General features: G+C 36.1%; 1 protein-coding gene across 9 annotated transcripts in view; it reads right to left on the bottom strand.

Annotated features, from left to right (window-relative positions):
• Lcor (ligand dependent nuclear receptor corepressor) overlaps positions 1–12,396 on the bottom strand; it is a 107,021-nt gene that overhangs the window by 54,456 nt on the left and 40,169 nt on the right. For 5 of the 9 annotated variants that reach the window (NM_001401972.1, XM_006231418.5, XM_039085688.2 and 2 more), the window contains exons 3-4: positions 10,449–10,514; positions 9,930–10,009 (exon numbers count right to left, since the gene is read on the bottom strand). The exons of 2 other annotated variants lie outside the window; for them this stretch is intronic. Coding sequence is in view for 2 of the 7 variants with exons in the window: in XM_039085688.2 (XP_038941616.1) it covers positions 9,930–10,009; positions 10,449–10,514 (146 nt within the window). In the remaining 5 variants the exon portion in view is untranslated. Of the gene's footprint in view, positions 1–822; positions 879–9,929; positions 10,010–10,448; positions 10,515–12,396 lie in introns of all 9 variants that reach the window. 2 more of the 9 variants (XM_039085725.2, XM_039085693.2) reach the window with 1 other exon arrangement.

Here is a 12,396-nt window from a genome sequence, read left to right as displayed (position 1 = left end):
GAATAGAACCGCTTTATGTCAGTGATGGCTCAGTGGTTAAGAGCAGAGCACTCCATGTTCTTGCAGAGGCTGGAGGCTGAGCTCCAAGCATTGCACTGTGGCTCACGGTCTGTATCTCTAGTTCTAGAATATCTGACGCTTTCTTCCTCTGAAGGCACTAGGCACATACATGGCACACACGTGGCACACACATATACATGCAAAGCAGACACTCAATACATAAAATAATTTTTAATAAAATAAATGGCTAAATTGTGGTATATCTATGCTAAGAGAAATTACAAAGAAAATAAAGGAACGGATTATACACAAAAATAGGAGTCTTAAAAAGTCATGTTAAGCAAAACAGTCAAACATAAGACTGCATATTAAAGGGCCATATGTAATTCTAGGAAAGGTAAGATTAGTGACTGCATAAGCCTGGAGGCCTGCTGAAAAGACTAACTACAAAGAAGCAGGGTGGGGAGGAGAGGTGACAACATGGTTAAGCAATGGTCACTGTGCTGATGGTTATGTATATATAACCGAAAGTATTTACCAAAAATCAACTAACCCTACTCTTTGAATTAGTTTTACTATATATAAATATTACTTCAGTTTTGAAAGACTACTGAAAATTAGTTTAAGGGTAGAAAAGATATTAGGTTACAAAATGTCACTGAGAGTAAAGAGTAAGAAGTACTCTATTAAGGATGATGTAGTAAATACTGAAGATCTTACAGGCCACATGCAAATGCTGCTGCCTACACAGCCTCTTTAACTTGACAGTACTTAAAAAGCAGCCTGTGGGCCAGGCTCAGTGTCAAGGCATATTTTGCTGACCTGACAGAAATGTTAAACTTCTCCCAGACCTGAAACAGCCACAGCCTCACAGGTCCCTGAAATAGAAAAAGACGTCACTAAATAAACAATGGAACAAACTTATATCAGCATGGAAGCTAATCCTCCCAGCAATAAACTGTTAATGAAGTTACATTTTAAATAGTAAGGCCAAGCATTTCTTACCATTTCTTTTTTAAGTCTAACATTTGTCACCCTAAAACTGGGGAGGTAAGACTGGAGAAAGAGGCTTAAGTGGCCGCTTATTTTCTCTTGCAGGAGTGTTAAGACAGGGAAATGGAAAATCAAATGACAAGTTTCTCTTGGGAAGAATAAAGTAGCCTAGGTTTCCCAAGTGTAATTCAAAAATGAAAGGATGACTTTAAAAGCTACTTCTGCCTATGTTCCTTGATTATCTAAATTTAGTTACAATTGGAATAAACTGATACCATAGGAACTAAAAGCAAGTGTATGCACACGAGTTTTGTAGTGATTACATTAGAAAAGTCTCCTAGAGTCTGAGCCAATCTATAGCTATACAGCCATGCCTGTTACCTATGCTTCCTGACATTTTTAGCAATGAGCTTAGAAAAGCTGACACGATGCAATTCATTGATTTAAATGTGAATTTCCTTCACATTTAAATGGCAGTAAGTCTTAGAGAAAAGGGTGCCACCACTTTAAACGCTCATATCCTATGTCAATCGTCTAACAGAGAATCTTAATTTATTGGTTTTTGTATAAACAATGTATCAATTGTGCTCAATGCAATTTTGCTATATATAAATGCTATCTTCAGTTTGACTAAGCAAACCACCAAGTTAATGAGTAGGTTAACTACCTTTATAGGCTGAAAGACGCTGGAGCTTTTCTTAATTTGGGAAAGATTGTTCAATGCGTCTGAAGTGAGCATGTGAAGTTTGGAACACAAGGAAGTAATGGTTCAACACTAGTGAAGTTACAGGAATTGGGTTTTCAGAGACAGAGAGACATTAATATAAACATTTTAAAAAATAAATTGAAAACTCAATGATCTCATAAAAATCCCTAGAAAACCTGTAAAGAGTTGTGAGATTCTTGTCATTAGTACTGAAATAGAGACATTCGGCCAGCTGCTCAAGACTTCCTCATACGACTGAGTATTACCTCAGTACCTTTATCTTCCACTAGCTGGTGCTTTTGTGTGATGAGTGCAATATACAGTTGTTGATTTTTACTATTGGAAGTATGTCAAATCCTATTTTTTAAAGATAAATGCCCAAGTATTAAGATGTTAATATTACCACAAACAATTTAAATGTTTAATACAGTCCATATCAAACTGGTAACTCTTCCAGTACCCTCTTCCCAACACACACACACACACACACACACACTCACTCTCTCTCTCTCTCTCTCTCTCTCTCTCTCTCTCAGCTTTCTAATGAAACAGACCTGCAAACTCATAAATTAAAAGAGAATGGCATCTCCTGAGTTTTAATGCAGTATTCAAAATATATAGCAAATCAACATTTGCTATGACAATTTTCTTCCATTATACAATTAGATGCTATTAAAAAGTATTAAATATTAATTTATTAAAAATAAATGCAAGCCAACCTCACAGCTAATAGTGATGTCTGCCTAAAAGTTAATACTATCCCCAGTTTTCATTTACAAACAATACAACAGAATGCCTTCTGAAATTTCTATCCACTCTCCTCTTATGACTCTGGATATCCCTAGATGCCCAAAGTCATTTTAAGTGCAGGGATATTTAAAACTGCCTATTGAGAATAATAGCATTCTCACGTCTAAGCTTTACAAACTCCTACAGCACTGTGTCTGTGCCACCAGACAGAACTAGTTTTATACCTTGTATTATTTATTTCTTAATGCCTCTGTTAAGACTATTATATTGATTAAAGTACTATCCGTGGGAACTAGAGAGATGACTCACGATTAAGGAGACTGACTACTCTTCAGAGGATCCAGGTTCTCTGGAACATGGCAGTTTCCAGATGATAACTCCAGTTCCAGGTTATCCAACCTTCCCTCCCCACCCATTTCTGGCCTCTAAGGCCACCCTGTACACTTGTGTGCCCACAAATACACATAAAATCTTTTGAAAATTAAAAACCAAAATATATAATAAAGCCACAAAGAAGTATAATCAAAGATGCAGATTATAGCAAAGATGCCGGAGTAGCAAGATGAGAAGTCAACAGACGAAGGTGCTTCCTCCAAATCTCAGGGCCTAAGTTTGATCTGGGGACCTACATGGCAGAAGAAAAAACCAACTCCTGCAAGCTGTCCTCTGACCTGCATATGCCCATACCCCAATAAATAAGTTAATAAAATATAAATAATATTATAAAGAGCATAAGTCTAATACCAAACTAAGGATTAGAGAAGAGAAATAATATAAAAAATGGTCTTTATAATAGAGGGGAAAGAACAAAAAGAAAGTTCATGTGCAAACACCCAGCACTTAGCAGGAAGAGAGAAACAGGTAGATCTCTGTGAGTTCTAGGCCAGCCTGATCTACACAGATTTCCAGGGAAGCAAGGACTACATAGTGTGTCAGTGTGTGTGGAAGGGTTTGGGGTAGAAGTCTTCTCAAGGAAGAAGGAAACATTTACAGAATGAAACTTTAGAATCAATAAAATCTTAAAACATTAACATCTATTCAAAATGTCTCACCTTTGTTATGTTAATAAAATTTAACACTAACAAGAGTAACTTAGTATCAAGACTTTAATATTTTTCTTGCTTAAAAATACAATGCTGAATGAAGTCATTTTACTCATTAATTTTCTTGAAACTCCCTTTTTTGTTGTTAGCATGGCTAGAACACTCTGAGGACTGGTCTAAATGAGGAAGTTCTATGAACAAGTTCACAGGCAACATTAAGGCATTCTTGTTGAATTCCTGACAACTGTGACTCCTATCCTTACACTGAGTGTGTCCTAACTCCCACACTATTTGTAGCTAATTTCCCCTTGATTTTCTTACCATCTTGCCTTGTTCAGCCATTCAATCCTGCTTCTTTTTAAACCTTTAATTATGTGTATATGTTTGCCTGTATATGGGTTTATGCACATAGGGGAGGGGGCTGTTCCAGCAAAGTTCAGAAGAAACTGTTGGATTCCCCTGGAGAAGGAGTTACATGTGGTTGTGAGCAGCTCATAAGTGCTAGAAGTAAATCTGGGTCCTTTGCAAAGGCCATATAAAATCTTATTGAGCCATGTCCCATCTTAATTTCTTCCTCTCCAACTTCTTCTAACCCTATAAAAACCATTTAAGCTTCCACTGTGCTCCAAAAATCGTCTTAAAGTCTTCACCTATTCCTTGTCTGCTCTTGTTTTCTTCATTACTCTTTTTATTTTATTTTTTTAAGATTTATTTATTATGTATGAGTATACTGTAGCGGTCTTCAGACACACTAGAAGAGGGCATCAGATCTCATTACAGATGGTTGTGAGCCACCACGTGGTTGCTGGGATTTGAACTCAGGACCTCTGGAAGGGCAGTCAGTGCTCCTAACCACCAAGTCATCTTTCCAGTCCTTTTCATTACTCTTTAACTACTTGAAAGATTAGTAATATACATCCATTACTTAACATCCACTATATTGGCATGTCACCTTTCCCCCCTTCCAGCACCCTAAGTCATCTGAGCTTAGAAGTTAAAGCTAGTATCACTTCCTTTTCCTTTACTTGCATCCACTACACATAGACATAATACATGCACAATCACCAAGGATTGGTAATGCTTTAGTCCAGCTTCTCTAAATGAATTTTTCGCTACGAATCTTCAAGTTAAAAGACCCTACCTAGTTCAGGCTCATTTTCTGGATTACTGCTGGACTCACTAATGATTTTCTCACTATGAATACCATCTCTACTACACACTAAAAACCAAGTACTTAAATCAATGGCTTTAAAGTACAGATTTTCTTTTGAGATACAAATTGGGTTCTGCTTCCTTGATAAAGCAATATCTATTAGAATTATTATCTATCTTCTCTTATATTATCTATTAGCTCTAAAAATACTTATATGAAAATGGGGGTTTTGTTCTTTGATTTCCTACCTGGGGTTACAGGTATTATGCCACCATCAGCCCATCCTATGCCTAAAAGAACTTTTAAAATGCTAAATGCCAGGCAGGGTGGCATTCAGGAGACTCAGACAGGAGGATTGGGAGTATAAGACCAGCCTGGTCTGCAGAGTGAGTTAAAACAAACAAACAAATACTCCCTCCTCAAAACCTAAGAAGCTGATAAGTAAGTAATGGGGAGGATTATGAATATATTTTTGGGACATGGAGGCACTGAAAAACACATTAACATAATTTTTCAGTTTATGAAACCACCTGGCTTCTTATTTAGTAAATATACAGAATACTTTTGCCTGATAAACAAAACAGAAAGGGGAACTATGCAAGCATGCCAAGAAGTTAAGGATCGACTGCTCCAGCATAGCTAAAGCTGGTCATTTCAAACAGCAGCCAGCTCTTTTACCTTCTTCTCTCCCTCTTTCCAAGTAATTCCAGGTCCCACTTAATTCTTCCTCCCACTGTCATTATCTCCATTGCTATTTTTGTAAACAAACTGGGTTAATGCCAAAAACAAAGGTAAAATCTCAACTAGGTAGCTTTGTCTGTAATAGTCTCTAACCCCTTTCATTTTCTTATTTGTAAAATTAGAATATCTTCTTTCATTCTTTGTTTTCATGTATGAATGTATGTATGTATGTATGTATGTATGTATGTATGTATGTATTTAAAGTATATGAGTATACTGTTACTGTCTTCAGACACACCAGAAGAGGGCATCAGATCCCATTACAGATGGTTGTGAGCCACCATGTGGTCGCTGGGAATTGAACTCAGGACCTCTGGAAGAGCAGTCAGTGCTCCTAACCACTGAGCCATCTCTCCAGTCTAGAATATCTTTAATCCAAGGTCAAAAGACCGTTTTGAGGATTAAACTGCAACACACAAAAATGTATTGGCAAAGAGGTCTATCTTCACCTATAAATTATATTCTCTAATGTCTGTGGTATTTTACTCAAGTAGTTCCTCTTATTGGTGGTTTTACTTTTCTACAGTTTGAGTTATCCAGGGTCAATTGTAGTCAAATGAAATGCAAGATCCCAGGAATAATTCACAAGTTTTAAGTTGTGCTGTTATGGGTAGTGTAGTAAAATCTCAAGCTGCCTCACTGTAGTGCAAAGCATACAGGTTACACACAATGGCTGTTGGTTATTAAATGAACTGCCATGCTATCAAAGTGATGTCTATAGGCAGCCTGTTTTTACTAAATAATGTCCCCCAAACACTAATGTAGTGAGGCTAGAAATTACAATATGCCATAAAATACTTCATATAAGTGAAGAGGTCAAAGTTCTTGACATACTAAGAGTAAAAAGATCATATGCTGAGCTGGAGAAATGGCCCAGAGGTTAAGAATATGTATTACTCTTCTCAGAAGTACTCAAATTCAATTCCTAGCACCTAAATTGGTGGTGGTAACTAACAACTGACTGTAATTCTATTGCGCGCGCGCGCGCGCGCGCGCGCACACACACACACACACACACACACACACACACACACACACACACACACACACACACATATTAGTCTTTAAAGAACTGTATGCTGAGGCTACTAAGAAACCAATAGTAGTTGGAGAAACAGTGCAATAGTAAGGAGCACTTGCTCTTGCAGAGGATCTGGGTTCAATTCCCAGCACCCATATGGCAGCTCATGACTATTCATAACTCTAGGTTTAGACAATCCAATGCCCTCTTCTGACCCAAGCAGGCACCAGGCATGAATATGATGCACAGACAAACATGCAGGCAAAACATTGATACATATAAAAATGAAATGAATCAATCTTAAAAGAATAAAAATTTTAAAAAGCTCAATAGACTAACAGGTTAATCAGTGAAACTGTAAGAAAAAATAAAACGTATGGTAGTTTTGCCAAAATTATAGCCACGATACATCAGAATCTTTAGTTGAGGCAGGAAAGGCATTAAATTGATGACTGGAAGCCATGAAGAGGAAGCGTTCTGACTGTTAAAAGTTTGGTTACGGGCTGGAGAGATGGCTCAGCGGTTAAGAGCACTGACTGCTCTTCCAGAGGTCCTGAGTTCAATTCCCAGCAACCACATGGTGGCTCACAACCATCTGTAATGGAATCTGATGCCCTCTTCTGGTGTGTCTGAAGACAGCTGCAGTGTACTCATATCAATAAAATAATCTTTAAAAAAAAAAAAGTTTGGTTACTTATCGTTAACTTTCAACTGTGCCTAATTATAAACTATAGGTTTTACACACACATACACACACATACAACAAATAACAACAAAAGAAGAAACAAAACAAAACAGTATACATACAAGACTCAATAACATCACTGATCTTAGACATTCACCAGAGGTCTTAGAAAATATTCTTCCAGAAAGATCATTATAACCTACAGGTGAATTATCAGTTCCATTTCCCAAAGTTAGCTAGTTATTTTGTGACTTTTTAATCTCCTTATAAATAAATATAAAAGTTGTATTTGTTATCCATTCTACTACCCTTATTAGTCACTAAAATTTCTATTGACTCAAATTAAAAAACAAAAACCATCCACATCTTTCTCAAACAGCCATTGCTTCTGCTTTTCCAGACATACTCGACATTATTTCATCATTAATCCCAAACTCAGGACTCCAGTAACAAGCAGGACACTGCTACATGTTATCATATTTTCTTTTCTTAGTCTTTCCTTTTTTTCTATTGTACAGATGTTAGTTTCAAAGCAATGAGTTTATTTCTCAACTCTAATTTACTTTTCAACTCTTAATCTTTCTCAGAAAAGATGTTAGAAATGTCTACAGAGTCCCAGAGAATAATCATTTTCAATATAATTCAACAAAGGTTATATATAAAATTTCATATTATTTAGGCTCCTTCATTTCTTGCCTTCCAGTACTAGATGGCTCTCTCGAAAACAAACCAAAGAGACTGAATGGTGTCAAGTGAAGAAACCAGACTCTATAGAACCAGCTGAGCTATCAAACAAAAACATATTCTCCATCTGGGGAGATGACTCAGTAAGGTCAGATCCCCAGAACCCATGAAAAAGCCAGGCGTGGCCAGTGTATACCTGAAACAACCACAGTGAGGCAGGAGAACAATGGGACACAGGTGGATTCCAGGGGCTCACTGGCCAGCTAATCTGGGTGATAGTGACATCCAGGTTCAATGAGACCTTTCAAATTATGAGTGGAGAAGAAGACATCCAAAGTCAACCCTCTGGCCTCCATATATGTACACAAACATAGGTGAGTAAACCTGCACACCTATGTGTTCACACATGCATACATTTCCTTCCCCACAGAAAAATATTCCAGTTAAAAACCCAACTAAAACTGCAAAACTACAATGAAAAGCAGCTACTTTAAATGATACATTATTTAATGTCTTATTTGTTTTCTCCTAAGAATATTAACACAGTATTTTGTTCTTATTCATCAACAGAAAACTCTCAATTATATTATAGTAACATATTGATCCATCACTCAGCAGAGAATGGATCTCTTCCCAATTCTAATATGAAAAGAAAACGACTATTCTCCTTCTCTTCTACCACAATTCCTATTAAATGATTTGCTCACTAGCTAACATCCAATATATACACACATAAATGCAAACACACGGAATTTAAACAAATATCAACTCCACCCATAGGCTACTCCTGACAATGTTGCTTTATTCTGTACTTCTGCAAAGCCAGTAAATTTCGAAACAACCTTCTCATCTATTTAACAAAATATACCATTGTGGATATTAGCAGGAACGATTTTCATGGAGAAAACAAGAAAAAGATGCCGCTGATATATGTAAGAAGTTCTTAAACCACCACGTGATAGCACTCAGATGTCAAACGTTACTTTTCGACAACAGCCAGTACAATAGTAGTACAGACAGAGACAAAGAAGTATGGCTACCTTCAGCAACTGAAATAAAGGCAAGAACAAACACTCAATACCGGGGAACAGGGGCCAGGAGAACAAGGCATACTATCAACTGACAAATAACTGTATAAATTACATTTATTACAATCACACGAAAGAGGAAACAGCACTAAGAGCATGTGTGCACCATTCATAGGACAACAGAGGCATAAAAAAAGCAAGAGATTTTCAAGCTACAAGAGGTACTCCAAACACACTCCTAAGGTAACAGAAGGAAAGGCTTTGTTCAATACAAATCGTGCTACTTCAGCAGTCCAGAGATAATACTACAGTTATAGACTACAGTGATGTCTGTGGGGTCAAAAAAAGAACAAAACGCACTAGGAGTAATTGATAGAAGTTTGCCAAAGACCTGAAGTTATTATATAGCAGAAAGAAGAAATCAGAATGTTTCCTAGACTTTGCAGCAGGAAACAGGATACCATGAAAACAAGGTAGGGTGGTAAACCCACTGAGTTTTCAGTAACTGAAATGTTTTCAGAGCAAAATTCTGTTCGGTTTTTTGTTTTGTTTTCTTAAGGCAATAAAACAGAAACACAAAGGTTGAGCTAATTTCTAATTAAAGATAAACAGCACTGATGGCCAGTTTTTAAGTACTACAAATGACTATTTCTTGAATTACCATACACTTTATATTTAAGACAAGCATAATAGTTTGAGACCCAGTTAATTCTTCTGTCATATATATATGTGTGTGTATATACATATACATACATATATACATATACATACACACACACACACACACACACACACACACACACATATATATATATATATATGAATGAATGACAATATATGTTGGGATATAAGATTTCTTTTTTTTTTTTCCTCCCTTTTTCTTTTTTTTCAGAGCTGGGGACCGAACCCAGGGCCTTGCGCTTGCTAGGCAAGTGCTCTATCACTGAGCTAAATCCCCAACCCCATAAGATTTAATAGGTTAATCAACACACTGAAAAGAGTTTAAATTCTTTTATAAACAAGGAACCAAATTTTCCTTTTCCTGTAAACCCTCCAATCAAATGACTCAGAAACTTGTGAAGAAATTAAACCATACTAGACAACATTCCTGAGCTTCTTGGTTACCTTTACTTTATCTCTTCTCAAGCAACAGAACAGACAATTTTCATCAAAAGCCCAATCAGAAATGCTTTCAGGTTCACACTCTGCAAAAGTAAGGAAAAAAAGTTTTAATAATCATAAACCAGAATTTTTCAGAAAATAAATCAGAGCTAACTACAAAACTATTATATAGTTTATAAAAACCTCATTAAAAGTAGGCATTTCACATTTATCTTCAGATTCTTATATTTTAATCAAACTCAGATTCTCACACATGTAAAAATGTGCTCTACCCTCACAGCCATACCTTGAAACTCTTTCCACTATGCCCTCCAGGCCACTTCTGTCTTAAAACTCTAAAAGGAAAACTCTTCACCCAGTTCTAGTTGCTCATTAGTGGACTGTGCTAACTATACGTGTACAATGACCCAAACACAAACACACTGCCCACATGCAGTTTAACACTTACAACACTGAGTGAGAGACCTAAATCACCAAGGCTTAACCACAGAGATTGTAAAATACCAGAAATATTTTGAATACCTTTAAACAAACTGAGATCTTTTAATAACGCAGGTCCAAACAGCCCTTCAAGAATACTTTCAAATCCTGAAAGGATAAAAACAAAATGAATAAATAAAATCCATCACCACAACATTCACTGAAAAATACTGCTTTCTTCAGTTCTCAGAGTCACTTTAATAATGAAGGGATGCTCAGGAAACAGTCCCTGAGAAATCTAAAATGGGGTGCCTGCATTTCTGTTAATGATTAACACACCAAAGATTCAAAGTACATTCAAGAACAAGACAAAACAGAAACTAGAAATAAACAGAGAAAGAATGGAGGTTCCATGCTTTGGGACATCATAAACTTTCTAGAATGATAAACAGTCCCCTTTTTCTATGTTAACAGTTGATACATAAGTTTCTCCCGGGCTAATAGTTTTCTAAAGAAAATTCTCAAGAGCAGTTTTCTTCACCTCTCACAATACTTTAGAAGGAAAAGGTGTGTATTATTTCACAATACAATATTAACTACTTGATCCATTTTTAATGGTAAAACTCCCTAAGTACACAAAGAGAAAAAAATGAGGAAAAATTCACATAGCTGTACAAAACTGTTTGAAAATATTGTGTCCTTTACCAGTGTGAAAGAAAAAGAAAACCAGGTTTTCTAGTTGACATCAAATACTGTTATGTACTTAATGAAAAACATTAAATGTTTAAATGTCTTGCCGTTGTGTATTGTTATAAAAGAAAGAGAAAAACCTGAGAGAGAATGGTGGGATCTACAGTGGCTTTAAAAACAGGGGAAAATGTCAAGGACCTCACTATAAAGTTCAAATACTTACTACAAATGATCTGAGAATCCATATGTACTTTAACTATGACCTTTAGAAGAATTAATGTCATGCACATTTGGTACACATTATTACTTTTTCAAATGCAAAGAAATATCAACGAATTTAGAAAGCAAAAGAGGACAGGGAAGATGGCCTTTAAGGGGCTGGAGGGATGGCTCAGCTTCTCTTCAGAGGACCAGAGTTTGACTCCTAGCATCTGTATATAGGCTCTTCATTGTCTCTTAGTAACACCAGTCCCAGGGGATCTAATGTCCTTTTTGGCACATGGTACACAGACACAAAGGTAGGCAAAATACATACACAATTAAAATTAAAAGACTTCTTGTTAAACTGATAATAAAAATAATATTGTAATTAAAATGTCTTTGCCCTCACTACTATAAACCTCTCATTTTCAATTTCATACAGTAGCTACTGAAGTTTGTACTGTAATTAGAGTTGATTTTTACATTATTTTTAAACTGTAACTTTTTGATTTATAATTAGAAAGCAATTATTTTCAAATTTATTTCTTGGCATCAAATTATTCTAAAGGTATTAACAAAATTAAATTACTCACTAATCAAATAGCTGCTTGTTATTTACCTAATGTAATTAATTACTGTGTGTCCTCTTGCTCTTTCCAATATTAGAAAGGAAGACCCTGAGTTAGGGACTGTGGAGGTAGAGAGGTGGTGGTGGTACAATAATCAGGATTAATGGCTAGATACTGTCTATCCTTGACCCTGGAGACTATACATTCTCACTAACGGCCAGCCTCAGCTCCTTTAAGTAAATCTCAAACAGTCTCCAACTCTTAAGTCCTCTTATTTTCCAGAAAGTTCTAATTTTTATAATATGACTGAAAGCATGAGTATCTTAGAAGGTAATAAATAACTAAAAATCCAGCTGATTTGGTAGTTTTACATGAAAGATCAATCTAATATTTTCACCTGTTTATGTAAAATTATAGCAAATTCTAAACTCCCATAGTAAGTCAAATTTTATTTTTGAGACAGGATTTCTATAAATAGCACAGGATGATATCCTGTGGTCCTCTTATCTCAGTCTCCAGAGTGCAGCGCTTACAACTGTGTACCACCATGCCATGGCTGTCCTAAATTTCCAAAAAGGAAAAATATAAAC

Source organism: Rattus norvegicus, chromosome 1, assembly GCF_036323735.1.
Source record: "Rattus norvegicus strain BN/NHsdMcwi chromosome 1, GRCr8, whole genome shotgun sequence".
NCBI classification, from domain to species: Eukaryota; Metazoa; Chordata; class Mammalia; order Rodentia; family Muridae; genus Rattus; species Rattus norvegicus.
The sequence above is the reverse complement of the archived record's forward strand: the minus strand, read 5'-3'. Positions and strand labels throughout refer to the sequence as shown.